At 43.8% G+C, this 25,072-nt stretch overlaps 1 protein-coding gene across 2 annotated transcripts in view; it reads right to left on the bottom strand.

Annotated features, from left to right (window-relative positions):
- sorl1 (sortilin-related receptor, L(DLR class) A repeats containing) overlaps window positions 1-24,010 on the bottom strand; it is a 94,264-nt gene extending 70,254 nt beyond the window's left edge. The window contains exons 1-2 of one of the 2 annotated variants that reach the window (XM_085478985.1): window positions 23,587-24,010; window positions 1,088-1,204 (exon numbers count right to left, since the gene is read on the bottom strand). In XM_085478985.1, coding sequence (XP_085335111.1) covers window positions 1,088-1,204; window positions 23,587-23,907 — 438 coding nt within the window. In that variant the 5' untranslated portion in view covers window positions 23,908-24,010. The remainder of the gene's footprint in view (window positions 1-1,087; window positions 1,205-23,586) is intronic. The other variant, XM_085478984.1, reaches the window with a different exon arrangement.
- Between the last annotated feature and the right edge of the window lie 1,062 nt (window positions 24,011-25,072).

Below are 25,072 nucleotides of genomic sequence, written 5' to 3'. Positions count from 1 at the left end.
TGAGACCTGAATAAAGTGTTTTGGTAGTTGTAGTGCATTTTGAATGTGAAATGAACTGCTTTGCCAAGCTGACGGTCAGTTAGGAGGATTGTGTGAAGTGTTTTGCAAAAGTGACCTAAGTATTGAGACATGTGTCCTAGCGTCTGTAAAAAACTGTAAACACATTTTTAATAAATAACAGCCAATAATCTATAAAGCTGTGCTACCAGTATTTACAATTTTGGCTTTAGACACTTTGCAATCACTGGGGAAAAAATCCTTTTGAGACTATTTTTTAAAACTATTATTTATATTTCGCTCTGGCTCTGACAGCACACGGACACAAATACTCGTAACCACAGTAATGTCTGGTCAGTGGCCATTACCCTCACACAGCTGTGCTTGGTAAGTAGTGAGCGTGGAGGAAATATTCAATGCTGAGGTCCTAACTGTCTATCAGCAGTTTAGCTAGCTTAGACTGCAGGTCAGCATGAAGGTGTTTGAGTAATAACTGCATCGGTCGTTATTCCAACCAGCTATTTAAGGTTGATGGTTCTGCCCAACATGGTCACTGTTAAGGACTGGCATGATGAGATAAATCTTTCTGAGGAATACAGAACAACATCCATCCCATAATGAGACAAAACAAACTTCCCAATCGAAAGCAGTATTCCCCTCAGCTCTCCGTCTGAAAGTGCTCAGTCATCCCAGGAAGTGGAAACAGAAGCGGCGTACTGTTTAATGGCTGTGTTTGAGGCCTTCAGTTTCTTTTCTCTGTGTGTGTGTGTGTGTGTGTGTGTGTGTGTGTGTGTGTGTGTGTGTGTGTGTGTGTGTGTGTGTTGAGGTAGCAGATGGGACCGATTAATGTGTAGCTCAACACTTGTACCATCATGAGAAACATGTTAAACAAGTGTGAACACAAACCTTCTGCTACGCTGCTAATTTACACAGACAGTTTACAGACTGGGATTTAACTGGAAAACCAGGCCTGAGACTAACCTGAACACTGTATGAGCCTACTGGAAATAATCCTGGGCCTTCTGGTTTTAGTATTCCCAGGTTTCCTACCCTACATGTTACATGCATGGATGTTTTCAGGCGTACTCACCGAGCTGGTTTTGGACCCAGTGGTTCCTGCACTGTCTCGAGCCAAGGCTACAATGACATTACTCTTCTCTCCTGCCCAGTGGACGACCATCTGGTTGTGAGAGTCATTCAGGTTGGCCTGCAGAAAAAAAAGTGAACATAAGGTGCAAGGAAACCTTTCCAATCTGAAATTTAAATGGGCTGAAATATCCAGCGATGACACGGACACAGAGCTGTGACGGTACTGAAGGTCGGTTTGGAGGCTTTTTCTCTTTAATAAGTAAAATAATCATTTAAAAATTTACTGAAGTTCTCTTTGTCTGATATTAAAATTTCTTTGAATATTAGAAACAAAAAAAAATGCTTAAGGCCCCATAAAGGCTCGGGAAAGCTGTAGTCTTACTTTAGGGTACCCATTTGCACAGGCTGGTGAGAACACCATTGTTTTTATCCCTGTGGACACGTGACACTCGAGGAGACGGATGAGTTTAACACAGTATCCTGATCTGCTGACAGTCACAAAGATGGATGCAGACATTTCTTCAGGCCAGCATATGGTTTGAATCTGAGGCGCTGAATCAAAGCCAGGCACAAACTCACGTCTCTGACTCCTCACACCGACTTTCTGTCTTCGGCGGCCGGACTGTCAAACGATGCAAAAAGATAAGGATCAACGGAGCTCACAGATCTGAAGCCGCTTCCCAGTTTTATGACAACTCAGTAAGGAATTCAAACAAACCAGGCCGTGACCTGAGATAACCCCAGGCTGTTGAGCCCGCGTCTGTCAGAACATTTCCAAAAATGAGACAAATCACATTTAATCTGTGAATCCAGATACGCTGTGCACAATCTGAATGATTTATTTAGCAACAACATCAAAGTAGCACAAGTCAATATTTCATGGGAAAAACTGGCCCATGTGTCATTTAACGGGAGTCACCGGGCTGATAGTCTCCGTTTGTTTATATGTATTTATTTGTATTTAACAAAGAGTCAGTTTCCAAAAATGTATTTTGGCCACTCCTGACATTGATCTGCATCTCTAGCAGTCATCATCAGCACACCAGCTGTTCTGCTGTTCAACTGACAGCAGAGCAAACTGCAGCTGCAGATGAAAAGGACACAAGAGAAGCAACAGGGGGGAAGCCCCGCCCCGGAGCAACACGCAACCACAAAGCAGATTCAGATTCCACCAGTTTAACCAGTCTAGCTTCCACTGGGTATTTTGGGAGGTTTTTGCAATTGTTTCTTTTAATAACCTCGTAGCAGGACGACGGTCTGTCGTCGTGTCTGCTGCCACCGTGTTTGAAGAAGGAACAAAGTTTTTGTCTGTGGTCACACAGGTGCAGGACCACCGTCCTAAGGACAGTCAGTCCAGAGGTGCACGTCACAACCTTCAGGACACGCCTGAAGTTCTGCTCTGCGAGTCAGTGTCAGGACAGTGAAGCTACTCGTGATTTTTCATCCTCTCTGTCCGTGGATCTCAAAGTAAGGCGCTTTGGGCTTGAGCACAACCATCCATCACAATCTGTGGACAGCAGGACGGTGTATGTGGAAGCACGTTTAAAATCAAGTGCAGAGGGCCTGTTCGTGGTGCTGAAAGGACACCCAGCGAGACGGCGTGTCTGAACGGTTTCTTGGAAGACGTTGCGGCAGCGTGGCACAGAGGACGGAGCTGCAGCACAGAGCAAAGCACGCTTTTCTTTTACTCCGTAAACATCTGGCTGATCGTGCTCCAGCAGTGCGTCTGCACAGGACCGACCAATAACTTGCTTTAACACAAACTCCATCTTCTTCGGTGCACCTCACGTGGCGCCTGGATCAATGATAAAAAAAACAGGCGATTTCATCTCTTTCTTTGTCGCTGGCTCTCTCTGCTTTCCTCTTCTCATCTTTTATTGATGATGTTAAGAAGGGCCCGGCTGCCTGAAGGGCTCCTTTTTGCTTCAAAGGCCTTTCCCTGCATTTTTCTAGCAGTTCTCAGTGAGGAGCAAACAACAAGTATCGCTGTCAGCTGTGATCAGACACAACCCTCCACCCAGTCTGCTGCCACCGCCGTAACAACGGTGAGGACGACGATGCCAAAAAGGTAAAATTATGACTGCACAAAGGACTCGGGCCTAATGAGATATTCAGCCTGAGACTTTTCAGCAGTAAAGAGCGACTGCTGGCAGTGCAGCCCGCACTGCCACGCCTCACGTGCTGTTAATATTCGCACGTTTGTGCCAGTGTTGGACGGCATTCTGCCAAACGCAGCGATGCTAATATCTCCACCTACAGCGGTCTAAAAAATCTATAGAGTGCTGCAGCAACAAGGCTCGCTGTGCAGTTAAGGGGGCGGCCTCGAAAGGCAGGATGTACGAGGATAGATTTGTTCTTTAGCATAATTTAACCAGAAAACAGCAGAACAGATGTCCTGGAGAGCTAGACTGTCTGTCACCAGCAAGACACAAATGTAACCTTTTCCTGATGTAAGGTCCAACAAAGGGACAACTATGAGGCGCTGCGGCACAGTCAACTTCACTGAGACCCGCTTTAGTCATCTCCTCCTCCTCTCCGTCTTCTTCAGCGTGCCTCCCTCAGGTAAAAGTCTGGGCCGTGTCTGGAGCCGAGGTGTTGCAGCGATAAATCTCTGTATTTTTGGCATCGCTGGTCCCTGTGAGGGGGTGAAGGGGCTCTCGGGACGGACACATGAATACAGAGAGCAGCGATGAGTCCAGAGATAAATATTGTCTGTCAGGTTGCAGCAAATTGCAGGAAGACCTTCAGCAGTACGGGTGGTCCCGCCATGGGTGATTACTGCTGTGCAGCTCCACTGCACATGTCGCACGCACCACAACGACAACAACATGTGTACCGTATACACCACAAACGATTATTTTGTAGGGGTGCAACGATACACAAAATTCACGGTTCGGTTCAGTTCGATACTTTGGTGTCACGGTTCGATATTTTTTCGATACAAAAAAAAATGTTCATGCCTTTTTAATTTGTCATTTATTAAATTTTCACGGCACATTCTGCACCACATCTCTGTGCGTTCATCATTTGTTTGAAGCCAGCTCACCTCCTGCAACTACTTTTCCGAGAATACGTGCTTCTTTTGTGGTTCGGACTCCTGACATTTCTTTGGAGGTGGAGGAACCTCACAGTAATTGCTTAAAGGAGCTTCTTCGACATCTTTAAGAGTTCTAAACAAATGTCTGTCCTCCTCCTGAAAATCTTTTGTACGCAAACACGCGTTGCAACTTCTTATCTTGTGCGTGTTTTTTATTTTGACAGCGAATGCGCACCTGCGGACCACTTATGTGCAGCCCTGGTTATTTAGCTCGTCATATTGCAGCCACAGAAATTCTTTTGTCCATGAAACCATAAAGCTGCACTTTCTTTTTGCCTTATAGTCTGATTTGTCATAACTTTTGCATTTTGTGGTAAGCTTTTCTTTGGCTGTCACTTCTTCACCCTGACCTGTCTTATTTGGCTCAGCAGAACTAAAATATATATCCTGCTGCTTTTACACATGCACTCACATAAGCTCAGCGATTCTCTGCGCGATCAACCTCTCACATGTTTAAGCTTGCTGCGGGAGATTTCACTTGTCATGTTTGCATAGTAAGCTAACGATTAATAAGACGATGTCAGAGGAATTGGTGCACAAATTATCATCACTCACAGATCAGTGCTGTCGCTCTCTATACACAGTTCGCACGATTGCAAAGTGAAAGCAAAAAAACAAGCGCAAATTCAAACGCGATTTCAATATGTCACATATTGACAGTGGCTCACCGATGCCAATGACATAATTACCCAGCTACATTTCTGAAAGACTGCAAAAGCATTGACATATATTTTTCCTTCCTACAATAGCCCGACGGGCAGGGAAGAGATAGATTTTGGTAGCCCGACTGGAAAAATTTTGCGAGCCCTGTATCTGATGGAGGAATCCCTCATCTTTGGAAAAGAGAGTTTATTACAGAGAAATGTCTCTTTCAAAATAAAAGCTCTACTATACTCTTCTTCTGGGCTATATTCTCAGCAGCATATTAAACATATCAGGTCCCCATAAGGAGAATCCTGTGCTAACGGCTGTCTAAATGACTCGGGTAAAGTTTGTAGCATGCATGCTTGTTGTTTTTGTCTGCTTCCACTTGTCTTTGCACCAGGATGATGTCGGCGTAAATGTGCAGTCATATTCGTTGTGTTCCCACTAGTGCTGTCAGCGTAAATCTCGTTGAAATGACGTTAACGCCACAACACGGCAAATCTCCGTTAACGAGCTACCCCTGATCGCCCCGTGCATGCGGCTAGACAGCCAACACATTAACGAGCTAACTGCGCTAACACACTAGTTCACACCCATGTAATTGAGCATTGCGTGGCACATCCAACATACTGTTTTACTTTAGTCCATGACGCGCTTACCTTCAGGGTCATACGTCACATGAAAACCAAAATAATTCCAAACGCCAGATCTGAATGAGGGTGGGGGAGGTTCAATTTGCCATGTTGCAACGAGCCTAAGTTCTGTCTCGCTAGCTCGCCCTGCGCTCAGTGAATCTGAGTTCGACTACTCCGCCTAGGCTGCACTGTCGAGTGCAGATCCACTGAGCGCTCAACACAGACAGCATCGTCAGAAGGAAAGTTGATCAAATAAATTTAAAATTTTGTATTGTTCGATACATATGCGTACCGAACCGAAAGCACTGTATCGAACGGTTCAATATCGATACGAGTATCGTTGCACCCCTAATATTTTGATAGTCGACTAGTCAGATCATCATCCATTGGACGTACAGCTTATTGCACCAGCAGCATCTGCTCCTATATAACTATCATTAGCTTACAGCTTGAAGTGTTTAAGGTATGTGCTAACTAAAAGTAAAGACAAGATGATAGTTTATTGAATTTTAATGAAATTTGCAGATTGTTTCGGTGAAGTTTAATAAACTCCTTGCTATCTAAAATATAACAGGACATCGGAGTAAATTCTGGAGCATCTCACACTTCTGATAATCAGCTGTCTGCTTGATGTTTATTCAGCTGTGTAAAAACTATAACTTTAATCTCAGCCAAACCGATTTACTCAGCAACAAATAAAATACTACAAAAAGCCAAACAACAACATTTTTAAGTTATCTAAGTGACTTATGTATGTTTAACCTGAGTAGCGAAAGACGGCGGTGGGTTTGAAAACGATTTGCCGGGAGTCCGGTGTTCTCACGGCTCTAGTTAGCCTAGCCCTGAAAATATGTTAAACGAAAAAAAAAAAAAGAAAAAAAAAAAAAAGAAAATATGTTAAACGTTTATTTTGTGACCCAGAAAGAATAATAAGAGTAATATTAAAACTAACTAGCTGCCACCATTGTTGGAAACTGAACTGGGCTGCGCTATGAATTCTGGGACAGAGCTTCTTCTTCTTCTTCTTCGGGGTTTAACGGCAGCTGGCATCCTTGTACATGCAGTGCTGCCATCTTCTGTTTCAGTCCGTTATTACACTTTTAAAATCCTGCTACTTATTCCTGCGTCTTTTGTGATCTTACAAAGCTTCAAACGACGCGTCGACTATTAAATCAGTCGTCGACGATTTTGATAGTCGACGTAATCGTGACGAGTCGACTAATCGTGGCAGCCCTAACTCCCAGCAACACAGCATATTTGTTCCAAGCTCCATGAAGTGGTGGTGAACCCCTGCAGAGATCAGGCTTTGTGGTTCAGGCTCAGCTGACCGTAACACGACCCGTCACGCATGCTTCCTGTTGCTGATAGATCAGGGTTTCAACAGGCATATTTGAGGGTTCCCAGAAACTCACAGTAAAATGTTTTATAGTGCTTTTTAAGACACGCCGATCCCTCCGCAGAGCCCCCCACTGCCATTTCACCGCATGTACAGCCGCATTGTTTACCTCCAGCTGAGACGGTGGATATCCCCGTTGATCTGACTCTGCGACAGGAAGTCCAACAATTTACACCAGGCTACAAAAATGTTGTGGAGCTGCCAGCCGGCTGATTACAGGTGAGCGGGCTGCAGTCTCGAGAGAACTTCATGCAAGCTTTAAAAACTCTTATGGCTTCAGTGCTGACACTTAAGCACTTTTTACACAACAAGAACATTGCTAATTGGGCAGCTCCGTTTCCCACGGTTACACAAAATAAAAGCCTGGCTTTTAATCTGACCCATGTCAGTTTTCGGGGTTAGCGGTAAGAGTCGTCATAACTGTTGCAGGTCACTCTGTAGCTCTGCTGACTGTGGGGGCGCACAGATTTACTCCCCCAGCTTTCTGCAACACTAATGAAGAGGATTTATATTCAGTACTAGAGCAGGGCGATATGGCCAAAAATATTTATCACGATATATATTTGAAAATTTGCGATAACGATATAACCGACGATATAATTGATGCGAGACAAAATACAACTCCACAACATTACTAGCGCAAAAAGACAACCTTCCATTTATTTTCACTTAAACAAGAAGCTGGTTTTTATGTACATTAAAGCTTTATAAAAATGTAACGGTGCAAATGCAAATTCCTTGCTGAAAGTTTAACCAAAAGGCATTTCCAGTAGAAATGGGCTGACATATCCTGAGCATAACCATGTATAATATCCACTGAAGTTAAAAAGAGGTGCTTTGCAACATTAAACTGCAGTGTGCAGTACGCATTTTTTGGACCATAAGGTGCACGGGATTATAAGGCACATTAAGCGAAACAAAGCAGTCAGATAAATCAAACTTTATTAAACTCATTCTTCTTGCTTCCTCCACTTCTGTACCATTGATTCATTAATGTTGAATTCTCTGGCAGCTGCTCTATTCCCATGTTGTTGCAGTATATTAATGACTAACCTCGTATTGTGGATGGATTATCTCAGTTGTTCTCCTGACTGAAGTTTGGTCCGTTTTAGGGCTGCCACGATTTGTCGACTAGTCACGATTACGTCGACTATCAAAATCGTCGACGACTGATTTAATAGTCGACGTGTCGTTTGAAGCTTTGTAAGATCGCAAAAGACGCAGGAATAATAGCAGGATTTAAGAGTGTAATAACGGACTGAAACAGAAGATGGCAGCACTGCATGTACAAGGATTCCAGCTGCCGTTAAACCCCGAAGAAGAAGAAGTAGCTGTGTCCCAGCTTAGTTTCCAACAATGGCGGTAGCTAGTTAGTTTTAATATTACTCTTATTATTCTTTCTGGGTCACAAAATAAACGTTTAACATATTTTCAGGCGAGAATGTAGCTGTGTAAACCTCAAATATCGGCTCAGTTTTCGGAGACGTCTGTTACCCACTAGCTCGATAGCTAGCCGGGGGCTAGGTCACTAGCGCCGTGAAAACACCGGACTCCCGGCAAATTGTTTTCAAACCCACCGCCGTCTTTCGCGACTCAGGTTAAATATATATGAGTCACTTAGATAAATTAAAAATGTTGTTGTTTGGCCTTTTTTTTTTTTTTTTTCTTTAGTATTTTATTTGTTCCTGAGTAAATCGGTTTGGCTGAGATTAAAGTTATAGTTTTTACACAGCTGAATAAACGTCAAGCAGACAGCTGATTATCAGAAGTGTGAGATGCTGGAGAATATACCCCGGTGTCCTGTTATATTTTAGATAGCAAGGAGTTTATTAAACTTTACCGAAACAATCTGCAAATTTCATTAAAATTGAATAAACTATCATCTTGTCTTTATTTTTAGTTAGCACCTTAAAAGCTTAAAGCTGTAAGCTAATGATAGTTATATAAGCTGTAGTTTTACGTCCAGTGGATGATGATCTGATTAGTCGACTAATCGCAAAAATAATCGGTGACTAGTCGACTATCAAAATAATCGTTTGTGGCAGCCCTAGTCCGTTTACAGTATCCTGCCATGCGATTGCATTTGTCTCTAACCATGAAGAACCTTCACGTTAACTTTTATAAGTGGAAAAGTGTTAGTGTTCGTCCTCCAGCTTCACTGTTTATGTTATGCTAACATAGCTGTGTCGCTAGCGATCACGTAGCACATCATTATATACCAGCTAGCCCAACTTCAGTAACCCTACAAACGTCACTGCTGTTTAGTTTCCTGTCTTCATTTATGTTGGAAGTGATAGCAGAGCTGTACGTTTGAATTTTTTCAGAAATCTCTCCGTCAGAACATGCTATATCATGCTTAGGTAACTAGCGAAATGAGCGAGCTAACTTCCGCTAGCTTCCTGCTAACTTCTAACTCCGTTAAATGTAATAACTTTTGTTTTCATGGATGCCTGGAAGTTAAACTTTATAGTTACACCTGGTAAAGCAGAAATGCTGATCGTTTTATTAAAGATGAAAGAATTTAGACAGTTTTTAACTCTAAGTGATGCTGCAGTGTTGTTTGACCTGAAGCATACGGAGTTTAGGACACAGATTACTCCCAGATTTAAGAGCATCTTAGTCCGACAAATACGACAATAACGACGGCCGCTTGCATGTTCTGCAAAAAAATGTGCTTTGTTGTGTATCTGACGGACAAACACCAAACCAGTTCCACATCACGGAAGTTGCACCATTTTTACAAACCAATTCTGGTTCATCTGTTTCACTCAACAATCGGCCATGTGCGTATGAAAACAAAGGCACTGCGCATGCGCGTTTTACTCCCATTCTATCGCGATATTTCATTTTCCTATCGTTGCCTAACATTATACCGGTATTACCGTGAACGGTATAATATGGCCCAGCCCTATTCAGTACCCACCTTTTACCCCACCCACCGCCACAGCTTCACTGGATGTTTGTCATACTCAATAGCACTTGCTGTTACCATGGTTACCGTGGACTTAAGTTTTAACATTTTTTTTAATTGTAGGATTTTGTCCTTTTAAAGAAAGCAGTAATATTTCATAGGAATAGTCTGTGTCATGTTGTTGTCCTACAGAACATTGTGCAGAAACAGCTGATGGTAAGTCTCCTGCTCAGTTCCAGTTCGTATCTGTCCAGGAAACAAAAACACCGTCAGCACTGCTTCAGAGTTTTGACAAGGGGGCAAGCTGTAGCTTAGTAACAGCAGAAGAGAGACATCCCATCTTTGTGTTGTTATTTAGGACACTGATGAAGCCGCCCTAAGGTCAGTGAAATGTCACGACTCACTGCCTGTCCTGCTTTTTCTTCCTCATTGCAACACGGCCGGCAGTCCTGAAGCGTGGAGCTCCTTAAATGCTCACGTCCATCAATCTTTCTGACAGTTATGTGGCCACTTTTTGTGGGATGAAGAGGAGAGGGCGTCGCAAGCAGCCATCAGGGGAACTGTACTGCAGCGCTCCTCGTCTCAGTGTTTCGCAGACAATGCGTGATGCTTTCCATATTTAACCCTCCACATTCTGTGAAACAGGATCCAGTAAAACCAGCAAACCAAATCATCGTAACGTGCAGAAGGGAAGGAGCTCTCGCTGCTCATCAAGCTCCAGCGCTCCAAGGTGAAACCCTGAGAGCTAACAGACTGGAGCGGCTCCGTCACTCACCCTGCAGCATGAAGCACCAGGTTAACATCAGCACTGCAACGCTTTACTCACACCGCAAACCAGCGTTTGAATCAGACTGCGCTACTATTACCAGAGCTGTGTTTAATAAGCAGAACCAGATGCATCTTCATTTATTCCAGAACCACTTCTTACTCATGCCTACATTACCAACAATTCAATTTGCCTGCACACAGTTATGTCAAGGATTTGGGTGGGTTAGCAGAGATGATGAGCACGCTCCAGAGGTCTGTTGAGCTCAGTCACTTTTTAAAATAAGGCCCCAAAATCATCCAACTCAAGTGACAACACTCACAGACACCCATAAGGCTCCAACTTTGTTTTCCTCATATTCCACAATACTCTGAACAACCTGGATTTACTGCAGCTGCTGCTGAAATTCATTCTTTACATTATCCACACATATATACATAAACAGTGGTTCAACAGACCGCCTGCTTCAGAGTGCTGTCATTAGTGCAGGGAAACAAGCAGCACTGTATCCTGACACACCTGTACTGGCAGCAGACAGAAAAATGTGCCACTGTTACTGAAACTTGTGTCAGCAGCTGTTTTTCAATGTGCTTAAACACACTGAAATCTGGGAATTAGGAGGCCTGGTTCAGTGTGCCACACATCACGCCGCTGAATGAGGCCATCAGGGAGTACACTTACTACGACTCCCGGTTACATGTCGAACGTTCACATGAACGCAGCAGAACATTGCCCCGAGCATCACACCGACTTTCATAGCACACTCCTGCTGCCATTTCATCATACACAACACACACAGCCAGCAAGATGGAAAAATGTACTTTGTCCTTTAGGCCAGTCTCCTCCTGTCATTGCTCCACGGTAGGGCTGGGCCATATCATATCATTCATTGTAATACCAATACAATGTTAGGCAACAATAAGAAAATAAAATATCGCAACAGAATATGAGTAAAACGCGCATGTGCAGTGCCTTTGTTTTCATACGCACATGGCCAAAAAGCATGGCGGCAACAGAGAATAAGAAAGGCAGATCGTTGAGTGAAAGAAATGAACCAGAACTGGTTTGTAAAAACGCTGCAACTTCAGTGATGTGGAACTGGTTTGGTGTTTGTCCGTCAGATACACAACAAAGCACATTTTTTTTGTAGAACATGCAAGCGGGCCGTTGTTATTGCTGTATTGTATGTCAGTGCGCCCCAGGGCAGCTGTGGCTACAACTGTAGCTGCCTTCACCAGTGTGTGAATTTGAGAGTGAATGAATAGTGGTATTGTAAAGCGCTTTGAGGGGTCCCGAAAAGCGCTATATAAATGCAATCCAATATTTTTATTATCATTATTATTATTTGTCGGACTAAGATGCTCGTAAATCTGGGAGTAATCTGGGTCCAAAACTCCGTCTGCTTCAAGTCCCAAAGTCAAACGAACACTGCAGCATCACTGAGAGTTAAAATCTGTCTAAATTCTTTCATCTTTAATAAAATCATCAGCTTTGCTGCTTTACCGGGTGTAACAATTAATTTTAACATCCAGGCATCCATGAAAACAGAATTTATTACATTTCACGGAGTTAGAAGTTAGCAGGAAGTTACTGGAAGTTAGCGCGCTAGTTTTGCTAGTTACCTAAGCATGATATAGCATGTTCTGACTGAGAGATTTCTGAAAAAATTCAAACGTACAGCTCTGCTATCACTTCCAACATAAATGAAGACAGGAAACTAAACAGCAGTGACGTTTGTAGGGTTACTGAAGCTGGGCTAGCTGGTATATAATGATGTGCTACGTGATCGCTAGCGACACAGCTATGTTAGCATAACATAAACAGTGAATCTGGAGGACGAACACTAACACTTTTCCACTTATAAAAGTTAACGTTAAGGTTCCTGATAGTTAGGGACAAATGCAATCGCATGGCAGGATGCTGTAAACGGACCAAACTTCAGTCAGGAGAACAACTGAGATAATCCATCCACAATACGAGGTTAGTCATTAATATACTGCAACAACATGGGAATAGAGCCGCTGCCAGAGAATTCAACATTAATGAATCAATGGTACAGAAGTGGAGGAAGCAAGAAGAATGAGTTTAATAAAGTTTGATTTATCTGACTGCTTTGTTTCGCTTAATGTGCCTTATAATCCCGTGCACCTTATGGTCCGAAAAATACGTACTACACACTGCAGTTTAATGTTGCAAAGCACCTCTTTTTAACTTGTGTGGATATTATACATGGTTATGCTCAGGATGTGTCAGCCCATTTCCGTTGGAAATCCCTTTTGGTTAAACTGTCAGCAATGAATTTGCATTTGCACTGTTACATTTTTATAAAGCTTTAATGTACATAAAAAACAGCTGCTTGTTTAAGTGAAAAAGAATTGATGGGTTTTTGCACTAATAAAGTTGTGGAGTTATAAAGTATTTTGTTTTTGTCTCGCGTCAGTTATATCGCAAATTTTCAAATATATATTGGGATAAATAGTTTTGTCCATATTGCCCTGCCCTATTGTGTACTATATATAAAAACCAGTCTATTTATCACATCATCCAGGTGGAGAAATGGTTCATGTGGCACATGCTGTTGCAGTGTTTGGTGCTTTGTATGAGACGTGTCAGCCTCATACAGGCTGAGGTGAAATACAGCAAACCAGGCTTATGCATGAGTCACTGGGAGCAGGACACACACACAGCAGCAGAGCAGGATTAGCACCGAGTGAAACATTAACATTCAAATCAAACAAGATCCAGACAAAGAGGTAACCCAGTGTAAAGACTGCTCCCTGGGTAAATGCAGACACGTGCATAGACTGCGCTCTACCACCCAACATCTGACTACAGGACACAGCTCAACTTGATCCCTTTGCCTGTTTGAACGCCGCTGTGCAGTTTTACCCATGTTCATACATGAACATAACTCTGCAACCCTACACCAAGAAATCCATCTTCAACATTCCTGACAAAAGCTCCAGGGGCTGGAATGTACTCAGAACAGCACCATCAGACACAAGCAGTTCACACGGAGATCAGGTTCAGTTACTCACTTCAGCTTTTTTTTTTCCGTCCTACAAAAGATATCATCAACATTGTTCCTCATAAACGCTCAGCAGCAGCTGAACATTCTGAGCTTCTCCTGGACAGACGATCAAGACTCTGATGGAGAAGACTCCCGTCCACTGTTAGACAGAGTGCAGCTCCACAGTCTTGAACCGTGGATAGAGACAGCAGCTCTGGACCGAGAGCTGCACTAACCGGAAGCTACAACAAGTGGAGAGCATCCTGTGCCACTATACTCAGGTCGAGTGCTGCACTTCAACATGGTGGAGCTGGACGAGACCGCCGCTCTGTTAGTTATTGTCATAAAGTGGATGCTGAAGTATATAATTATAATACCGCAGGGCCTCGCGAGTGGGCTTTATGACAGAAAGCAGTCTGCATGGCACTGATATTCTTGTGGTGCTTGTACATACCTCATTTTTTCAGTCAAAATTTGGATTAAGAAATCACACACACAAAAACAAAGTGTTAACTGCTCCAAGTATCTCGCCACCATGAAAGGAAAAACATGAAAGATTTCTATTAAACGCTCACATTTGCTTCCCACCCTTCTAGTGCTTTCATATTTCTTTGGAAGGATGGAGGCGGTCGGCTCAGTGTCTGGTAGTACCAAGGAGTGGATTGCACCAACGATATGCACGGGCATTCAGCCCATTCTCCACCCTCCCCACTCCTCAGCTCAGCTGTGTGTGTGCGTTAGGGGGTGGCAGCGTGGCCAAGAGAGTCGACGAAGCCCGACTGAAACAATGACATCATCTCTGCAGGACTGGCCGGCAGAGAAGTCTCGCTGCACTCTCACCTCGAGCTGACTGTCCAGTGTCCATGCTCAGGCCGGCCGGTGGTTTAGTGCAACAGGGACGAGACACAACTGAGCCCCTGTTCTCCTCCCAGTGTGACTGCAGACCTCCGAGTTCTTTGCAGACTCACAAAGCAAGGTGTTCCAGAACTTCCACACCAAAATAATGCATGAAAGCAAATGAAAGGCAGGCAAATGATAATGTTGAACATCCTTGTTACTGTGTGGTATGCCGCCACTCGATAGAAAATGATGAATGCTACAAAGATCTACTGAGACATGGGCCCAAGTTGGCCCACACCGAGAAGGCTCTGCTTGATACGTCTTACAGCAGCTTTACAAACTCGACCAGATAAAAACCAATGAAGTCGTTTTCATACCGGAGCAGATGCACACACAGTGGGCTGCGTGCAGACAGCTCACAGTGAGACAGTGTGGTGAATTTTAAAGAGGGTTTGAGCACCAGAATCAGCACACAAGCATCAGAGCAGAGCGTAAAGAGGCGCGCTGTTGCTCAGAGGACCGCGTCTACTGCTTTCAGGGTGGAGAGATCGATGCTGCTGTAAACGCAACACCAACTCCAGCTGATCGGGCAGCTCACATGCACCATGCACGTTTTTGTCACACACTAGTGCAGTTTGAAGACATGGGCGGTGTGGGGGCATTGAAATGTACGGGATGTCTAAAGTGAGAAAGTGAGCGCCCCGTCAGTTGGGTTGTGTGACATATTTATTGGTCTCTCTGTGCACATCTGTCCAACTTCTTAAACAGAACAGTCGTGTAGAGCAAAGTCTCAAAGATCAAAACTGTGGTTATTGTCCCCGATTGTTGTTTTTGAATTGTCTACGCTCAAAATACCCACAAATCGCTTGACAAAGCACATTCCTTTTGTGCTGTGTGAGATCCAGCAGCTTAACGTCTGTCTGAATCAACTCGAGATGGAAAATGTAGCCTTAAAATCCACAATGAAAATCAAAAACTTTCAAGGACATTTGCGATAATTATATTTATGATGACTTAGAGAAAGAAATTGCAGTGACTGCAGCTTGCAGATAGCAGCATTGATTTGTGCTAACAAAACAAACAGCATTATCCATCCTTGGTTTCCACTGTCACTGATGCCACGAGGTGCCGGCAGCAACAGCAGCGACACAGCATAAGCTAAAGTTAGGCAGTGTTTTCCCTGGAAGTGTTGGTAAATCCTGTTTTACAATAACTAAAGTAGTTTTTTCTTGTAATTCCCCAGGAGCCTGCACAATGTTGCCTCATAATAAAAGTGAGAAATATTTTCTACCTGGGACGTTGTCAAGCTTTTTAACCAGCTGCTTTTACCACCACATAACTGCATCAGTAATTTCCATCCACCATTTGCTCCGCCTGTGATTTAGAGTGTAAATAGCAAATGCTACAGCGATGTTTGGTTTACTCTTCAGCCTTACATCACCAGCTGTTAGCATCGCCTCCTTCCTAGCTTGGTTGTCTTTAGCAGTGTGTTTTTTGGCTCAGCGGTTGTCGCTTCCCCCTTTAGTGGTAAGAGTTTTCTTGCATGTTTGGTGCTTTGTCACAGGCTGTAGAAGCAGCTCAATTTTTACTACACTGAAGCCTGAAACATGGCTCCTGCTCTCAGACATGCCTGGGCTGGTCTTATTGTGTGGCACTAGGTAACAAAAATACACACTGCAAGTCCAACGTCCAGTCTAATGTATGAGGTTTAAAATTGTCTGTGTAATTTTTATGTGTTCATTAATCAGAATTTTAAGCAAGTCCTAACACTGAAATGCAGGCGGCTCATTGGTCAGATTAGTTTGCTGAGTGTGACTAGTGTGAATGCTAGCAGCAGAAGCCTTCTTTGCAGGTTAGCTTCCAGCACTGAATGAGGACCAGCACTGTGCTGCAGCCTACAAAGAAAGGTTGATTTTCTACATCAAAGCACTGCCGACCAACACTGGTTACTGTGGTTCTCATCTGTTTTACTTCACAGTTTTTTTCACAACTTCCTGAGACAGAGGCTGCTGCATCCTGCCGTACAGATACATAACAATCAACAGACATTAAGAAAATATGAATAATCACTTTAACTGGTGAATATCTCAGGTGAACACCAACAACTGATCATCTAATGTACCAGCCGTGCACACCACCAGACAGTAATCTATGACAACATGTTTTATTTCCTCTCTGTGTCAACGTCTCAGTGTATGTTTAAAAAACAAAAAACCTGTGACATGGGTGTGGGAGAGCCCCACCGCACCTCAGTGAGGTTTGTAAGTTTGATGTTTCCCTTACTCTCAGCCTGAAATTCAAACTAACGATCCAGCTGAGCACAGAACCATCCAGGAAGTGGATTGCAGGTTGTAGTGCATGCTCATGTCAGTCCTTAAAATTATGTAATATTAGATAATATTAGATGTGTTTTTAACAGTTTGGCTCATTGCTGTGCATTGAAAATGAGACTGTTGATGGGAGCATCAAGTTAAAAATGATTCTCAGCAGACGCAACAGCAAAGCTGGTCAGAGAAGAATAAATGCAGAGAGACCTGCAAGGAAAACCAGCTCCAGAGTGTACACGAATCACACTGGACCAGTCCCGACCAGTTTGGCCATTTCAGTATCTGATGGGTCCCTTATCTTTGTTAAGCTCTGCTGCATTGATATCCCCTGAGAAATAAGAAGCATTTGAGACTCTGCCCCTCTCCAGGCAAACCATAAGACGGATCGAGGACGTTGCAGGAAATCTGGAGCTTTGTTTAAAAGCCAAGCAGATCATTTTGACTTTTTATTTTTGGCTCTGGACGAGACCTGTGAAGTCCATGACTAAACCCAGTTACTCATATCCCAGCTTGCACATGTGATAACAATGAGTTTGAAATTACAGGGAGATGGCAGAAATGCACTGAATCAAAGGGACTATGACAGCATGCTTGGTTACACCTGACAAACAGTCACGTGTTACAACCGATGGGTGAATGTTCGACTTTTCAACCACGTAAAGATAAAGAGACTGAAATGAATGGAGAAATAAAATTGGAGTTTTTGAACCGTATTATACATGAGGAGGTGCTGTGTCGGTCAGTGCTAAAAATTAACCATGGTGTTGGTGTTGTAATTATAATAATTCACTTGATCAGGACAGAGGACTTAATCACAGTCTGGTACACTTTGGGAGACAGAAGCCACCCCTCAGCTGTTAGACGGCTCAGCCTGGACAAAGTAATAAACAGAGAGCCGAAATGTAAGAGTTTTGTGAAAAGCAAGATCATGACATTGTCTTCTGCTTCTGAGCGCTACGCAGATTTGGCATTTCCTGTTGATACGACTGTGCTTCGAATTTCCACATCAGACAGTGATGCTGACTTTAAAGTACTTGTTCAAGCCCAAAACAGACTAAAGAACAGCTCTAACAATAAAGCTTCTTAAAGTTAAAAGTCATTGAAATTTTAAGGCTTCATTTTGATTAAATGCTGATAAAACGTTGGCATTTTACTATACCCTAGTATAGTATATACCTTTCATTGCCTAATCGTAACATCTGTTCTTACCAGTAACACTTTATGTAGAGATCAAATTAATATTGAGCAGAATTGAGTTCAGCTTATTGGTTTTGCCCTCCACAACATTCGTGGTTCATCTTGTGGTCCCTTAGAAAAATTAAATTCAAACTGAAGGTCAAGCCTTCTTAGCAGTTTCAGACCAATTTCAACAGTTATTGAAACATATCTTCCTACTGGAGCAGCAACTGGACCAGACGATATCCCAACCGAAGCAGACGCAACAGCAAAACTGGTCAGAGAAGAATAAATGCAGAGAGACCTGCAAGGAAAACCAGCTCCAGAGTGTACACGAATCACAGTGGACCAGTCCCGACCAGTTTGGCCATTTCAGCATCTGATGGGTCCCTTATCTTTGGATGGCCATTCCCGGTCGCTTCTCGGGCGACCGGGAATGGCCATCCTGACAGAATTGTTTAACAAGACTTTCAGCACAGGGGAAGTCCCGAAGGTCTGGACAACCAGTATTACCAGTATTACCATACCCATATGGAAGAACAAAGGGGATGTAGCCGAATGCTTAAATTATCGTCCTATTCTCCTACTATGTCACACGGTTAAAATATTCGAAAGAGTCATCAATGCACGTCTTCGGGAAATTGTCAACGTCACCCACAACCAAATGCGGTTTCGTGAAGGGATGCGGAACAACTGACGCTACACGCTGCCCGCCTCCTGCTGGAGAAGCAAAGGGAAAAGAACAAGACGGTACAGCCTTCCTAGACCTTGAAAAGGCTTTCGACAGGGTACCCCATGACCTCATATAGCACTTCTTAAGATCGCATGGTGTCCCTTAGGTGTATGTCAAATGGATACAGCTCCTCTATGACAACGTCACCAGTTCAGTCCGATGCGCCGCTGGACTATCACCTCCCTTCCCAGTTAGCATCGGAGTCCACCAAGGATCAGCTTTATCACCCCTCCTCTTTATCCTTTGTATGGATACCATCACGGCTAGGGATGGGTATTGATAAGATTTTCACGATTCCGATTCCATTTTCGATTCTGTTTAACGATTCGATTCTTTATCGATTCTCTTATTGATTCTTTTTTAAAAGGAGAACACTAAAGTCGATTAGCTTGGAACTGTGTTTTATATCTTCTCTTTGAACAAGATAGAAATTTAGGAGTAACATGGCCTTACAAACCCAACAGTGAGATCTTAAGAGATCCAGCCTACGGCTCTTCAATGGGGTGTCACAGGGTCCCCAGGAAAAAAAAAGTATATGTAAAATAATAAAATAAATATTCTCCTGTAGCAATAACAAAGTTTAACATAAATTATTCTGTAGCAATTACACAAGAATATCCAGTAATGTCCTGCCTACAATTAAACACATTCACTTACCAAAAATCGGGGGCATCTGCTGTGGCAAATGGGTGCAAGCCTTTGACCACAAACTTAGACACTGCTGGGTGACATTCGTCTATCCTGGCCTGAAAGGAGATGCTACCGGTAGACTGCAGCGAGAACTGGCAGCATCTGAGCCAGCCAGACTCTGTCTCTCTCATCATGGTCACTAAATGCAACGCACAGTAATTGCAGGTTTTGTAATAAGGTAAATCGCGCTAACATAATATGCAATGCTAATTGATTAGTTACCTGCAGTATTAACGGGAGAGGACGTGGAAACGCTACCGCTGCTGCTGGGTTGAGCTTCGCTAGTCCGGAGCGGATCAAAAACACGACATTCGTTGAAAGCAATCGCGTGTTTTTTGAGCAAATGCTTTTGCATGTTCGTAGTGTTTCCTCCCTTTGATGAAATCTCTACTTTGCAAGTATTGCACGTTGCCCTGTTGTCATCCTTTCTCATAAAGTGTAACCAAACTTTTGAGCGTTTGTGCCGCTCAGGCGCCGTGTTTCCTACTGGGTAAAAGACGCTACTCAACGTGATGACGTCATTCGGGGCGACTGGAATCGATAAGGGAATCGTTTTTAAAAGTGGCAAACGATTCCAAGGAATTGAAACAGTGGGAACCGGTTCTCAACAAGAACCGGTTTTCGATACCCATCCCTAATCACGGCCGACCTCCAGTTACCTCATCCATGGTCTCTCCTCTTTGCTGATGACGTATTCCTCGCCAGCAAAGACAGAGAAGAGACTCAATTCTGGAAGACCCGGCTCGATGAATATGGTATGCGGCTCAATACAAAAAAAGACCGAATACCTGGAAGGAGGCCCCCAAACTGATGGCATCGTCATAATTGACAACGAAGAGTTGAAGAAGACAGAAGAGTTCCGCTACTTGGGCTCAGTTATCAGCTGCGATGGAAATATCCCCTCCGATGTCCGAGCACGAATAAATGCAGCCTGGTTAAAATGGCGACAGGTAGGGCTGGGCCATATCATACCGTTCACGGTAATACCGGTATAATGTTAGGCAACGATAAGAAAATGAAATATTGCGATAGAATATGGGTAAAACGTGCATGTGCAGTGCCTTTGTTTTCAAACGCACATGGCGGAAAAAGCATGGAGAATGAGAAGGGCGAAAGCGGATCGTTGAATAAAACGGATGAACCAGAATTGGTTTGTAAAAATGCTGCAACTTCAGTGGTTAAAAGTACCATCACTTCATGCAGATACCCTTTCGGTGCCAGCTGCGGTCGCAAGGCTGGAGCTGAACAACAACACCCTGATAATGATGGTGTTTAGTCTGTTCCTTCCCATTCCATGTAAGGCCACCTGGGTTGGCTGGAAGACTGTTTACTTATCCTGGCAGAGCGAAGGACACTGTCTCAGCTGAACCCTGGACACACAAACACACATACATATACACTGATATGCACACACTCATCCCCCCTCCCTTCCCAAACGCCTTCAATGCTTGTTCCCTCCTGGGAACACGGCGGGTCTGAGCCCGCGCTGGAATGGTAGCGCTGGGCAGGATGGCTGCTGTGTTTGCTTCGGATTACTCCTCACCCCCCACCCGACCCTGTGGGTTGTCATGTGTTCCATAATGTTGTGCTGTGGACATTTATGTGCTTTTTTGTGCAGAGGAGTTTTTTAGTTTCCTTCTCTCATGCTGTCCTCCCAGGAGCCCAGCATGAGTAGAGGTCTCTTTTTTTTCCTCTTGTACTTTCCCATTGTAGTGTATATTTCAGTGTTTTTCTCAATAACTGTATAATCCCACAAGACAACAAAGAGTGCAATAGCATTATATTTATTACAATGCATTGTAATGAATACCAATGCTATAATAGCACTTAAGAGCACTGTAGTTAACCATTACTGGGCTCCACCTTCTCCTTAGCAAAGAATACTATGGGCGAGGGGGGCAAGGACACAGATAAGTGGACAAACCAATGCAGCAGCTGTGGAAGTGGCCCAAAGGTGCAAATCACCAGGAAAACATTTGCTTTTACATTTAGCCAAACTGAGGTCAGTGACCTGGGGTGTGGAGAGCTCCACGCATAATTCCACTTAAAATTTGGAATTTCTTGCTCTGTCTGCCTCCGTGGGCTCTTTGTATGGGATCTCATCTTCCAACAGTCGAGGCTGATTAGGTGAACAGATTCACGATCAAGTATGCACACTGCACCCAACTCAGACAGTCATTACCTCTAATTACAATGCCTGCTCGAGGACCTTAACAAGTTTAGTCAAACCACTACAAGCCAACGGGGACAGCGAGCTGAGGAGCAAACACTCGACCAGCCAACCTCCTCCAGCCTTATCGTTCACCAGTGACAAAACATGATCCCGATGTGACTCTCTGGAGGCTATAGCTGTGTTTTGACTGAAGGCATCCCCAGAAGTGTCAGTCAGCACGAGAAAGCAGCTCGATGACAACTCGTGGACACGTCCATTTGCCTCTCTTCTCTCGTACGAAGCATTCGTTGGGTTTTTAAACAGACACAGATACTTTTATCTGTTCCTTGAAAACCAATATATACATTTTGCCACCGATTAAACACTAAACAATATTTGTTTTCACACTCCAACTTTTTTCTGCTGCTTTTTCAAAAGAGTAACTTGACTTGTTTCCTAAATTTACAGCCATTTGATTCTCTGGATCTTTTACATTTATCTGTATGCCTCATTGGAAAATGATCCTTATGCATCTTATAGTGAGCCTTAGCAGAGCCCCTCAGTTGATCCACTGTCTGACCAAAGGTGTTTTAGCTCTCTTCCCCTCCCTTTGCTCTGATTGGCTGCCCCTCACAAAGAATGATGTGGCAGGTTGGTGAAAATATGGAATATAATAAAAAGTTTTCTTTAAACAATGATGTTATGTTGTTCATCTTTCAGAACTGAACCCAAAGTTTTCCTGTTTACTATCATACTGCAGGACGACAGTCTACAGATTCTTACCTGCAGGTGTTCAGACTCCTGAACACTCAGTGACTGGGATCACACACACACACCTTCAGGCACCAAGTTACTTTTTGCACAATACTCAGTATTTAGCACATTTCCATTGCAGGCTCTTGTCTTGGGTTTTTTTTGCAATTTTTGCACATTGCACTTTACATAGTCCTGTGTTCGTCTGTTGTATGTAATATGTAGCGCCGCGGTCTCGGAGGAACGCTGTATCATCTCAAGCTGTACTGTACCACTGTACATGGTTGAGATGACAATAAAAGCCAGTTGACTTGAAAAGGTTTCCAGCAAAGTTCATCATACTTGAAATAGAGAACCACGGTGATGAATTCCTTTTTCTTTAGTGGAAGTGAGCTGTTTTTTCCTGTCAGTTGTGTTCCCTTAGCACAACTGAAGCTGTAATGCTTCATTAAACAACCTTCATCATGCTGTCGTCTGTGCATGCTCAATAACTGTATAATCGCACAAGACAACAAAGAGTGCAATAGCATTATATTTATTACAATGCATTGTAATGAATACCAATGCTATAATAGCACTTAAGAGCACTGTAGTTAACCATTACTGGGCTCCACCTTCTCCTTAGCAAAGAATACTATGGGCGAGGGGGGCAAGGACACAGATAAGTGGACAAACCAATGCAGCAGCTGTGGAAGTGGCCCAAAGGTGCAAATCACCAGGAAAACATTTGCTTTTACATTTAGCCAAACTGAGGTCAGTGACCTGGGGTGTGGAGAGCTCCACGCATAATTCCACTTAAAATTTGGAATTTCTTGCTCTGTCTGCCTCCGTGGGCTCTTTGTATGGGATCCACGTTTGGTGATTTCACTTCAGCCCACCCCCCGGAGACGGCAGGTAAAGACACGGACATTTGTTTCGCACCTAGCGTTAGCACCAGTCCCCTTACACTGACACCAAACCCTCTGCCTAATTCACTTTTCTGGTCTTGTTACGCTTCCGTTCCCTGGCACGACAAAGGAGATGTTTCGGGAACTCCGTTGAACATACGCAGTGTCTTACTTTTGTCTCGTTTCTTCAGCGACAGTCGAAAGTGTCGCGGACAGGTTGCCGCTGACCAATTACATTCATTTGAATGAACGTTTAGTGAATTGTAATGTTACACTGCCGGTGTGACGTTTAAAGGCATCAGGTAAACCGACCCCCACACAACAGGAGCCTGCTTCAAGCATAAGGTGCAGGAATTGATGCTACTTCGGAAACAACAGTGCGTAATTTCTTTACGCCACCCATACCAGTAAGGTCAGGCTGAGGTGAAGCTCGATGTGCGCGTCAAAGTGAGCGGTATCACGCAGTTAATGCGTTATATTACCTGGCCGTACACCTTTGGCATCGCCGGTTTACCAGCGCTCCGGCGACTTCGATGCTGCGGGTAGACGCTGGAGACCGACCCGCCTTCGATTCCACTGCGAGCGGGCAGATGCAGCGCTCGAGCCGCGGAGCCACCTCCATCTCCGTGCAGTGAAGCCTCACTTGCTTCTATTGTGAAAAATCCTCTGTTTTGCGGCAGCATGTAACGCTGCTCAGGATGAAGACGAAGAGTCGACGAGTTTATTCCTGCCACGCTGAGGACCAATAAATACAACAAACAGCGAAGAGAGGACAGCATCTCGCCCGCTCGTGATAACGCCATGTTTGTGTATGTTTTGCCTTTTGGATTAGGTAAGACCGAAGAGCTCCTTCTACTGGCAGCCACTGCTACATTCGCAAGCCATGGGAAATTTCAGGAAGTACCACATTTCTCAGCTTCAAATATGCTTTTGCTGGATCGGTATCACACGCAAAGGCTGTGAACAAGCCTCCCGGTGTCCACGCCATTTGTTTAAGGAGGCACACGAATTACACAACGACAACTCTGACAAATGCAAATAAAAAACAACGCAACAGCAAACGTTATAGCCTGCCTGGTACATGAACTGGTATTGTAAATGTAGAAAGCCCGAGCCAAAGCCGTGCACATACAAACACAGACTGCTATGTAACACGTATCAGCAAGCAGTACTATCGTGTAAATTCTTTACTTCGCACAAACACATCAGCATCGTTTTTATTAGTGAAAACGGTGTTTTACAAAGGGGACATTTATGACGCTGTAGCGCACAAAACATTACAGAAATACAACCAGACCGTAAAGGTACCACTTACACCTCAACAATAAATATATTGTAGCTGTAGCACATTAAACGTTCTGGTGGTAAATTAATCTGTGACTAGTTGAGCTCTCATTAGTGACACAGTCTCACATTCACATTGTGCTTTTATTCATGGCTGAGGGCTTTGCCAAACAGTCAAACACACTCACAGCACCCAAAGACATTCAGTGTAATTTCATTCAGGTTTATTTGTATAGCACCAAATCACAACAACAGACACGTCAAGGTGGTTTATACTGTAAGGTGAAGACAACAGTATTCTGGAGAAATCCCACAACACTCAAATGAGCTCATAAGCAGGCTTCTTGCAATGGTGGGAAGAAAAGGAAGAAATCTCAGGCAGATCCAGGCTCAGGGAGGGGCAGCTATCTGCTGCCACTGGTTTGGGGGTGAGGGGGGAAAGAAGAGAAGAAAGAGATGCAGACTTACGTTCCACGATACCACACGGCAGGCCTTTATCTTTTGTCTTATTGCTCTGAGTTAGCTGTAGGGATCATTGCTACTCTCACATTTACATATAAAGCTCCATGGGCACCCAGCACTGATGACCATTGTCCTCACGCTAAGCAGCTATTGTTGCCACACAGTAAGAAGGTCCTGGTATTGAACTCACACAGACAGGGCCCTTTTGTGTAGACTTGGATG

Source organism: Copadichromis virginalis, linkage group LG14 (assembly GCF_057382275.1).
Source record: "Copadichromis virginalis isolate Kocher_CV1m ecotype Utaka linkage group LG14, C_Virginalis_male_GT1.1, whole genome shotgun sequence".
In the NCBI taxonomy this organism is placed as follows: domain Eukaryota; kingdom Metazoa; phylum Chordata; class Actinopteri; order Cichliformes; family Cichlidae; genus Copadichromis; species Copadichromis virginalis.
This window is presented reverse-complemented; position numbering and strand designations above follow the sequence as displayed.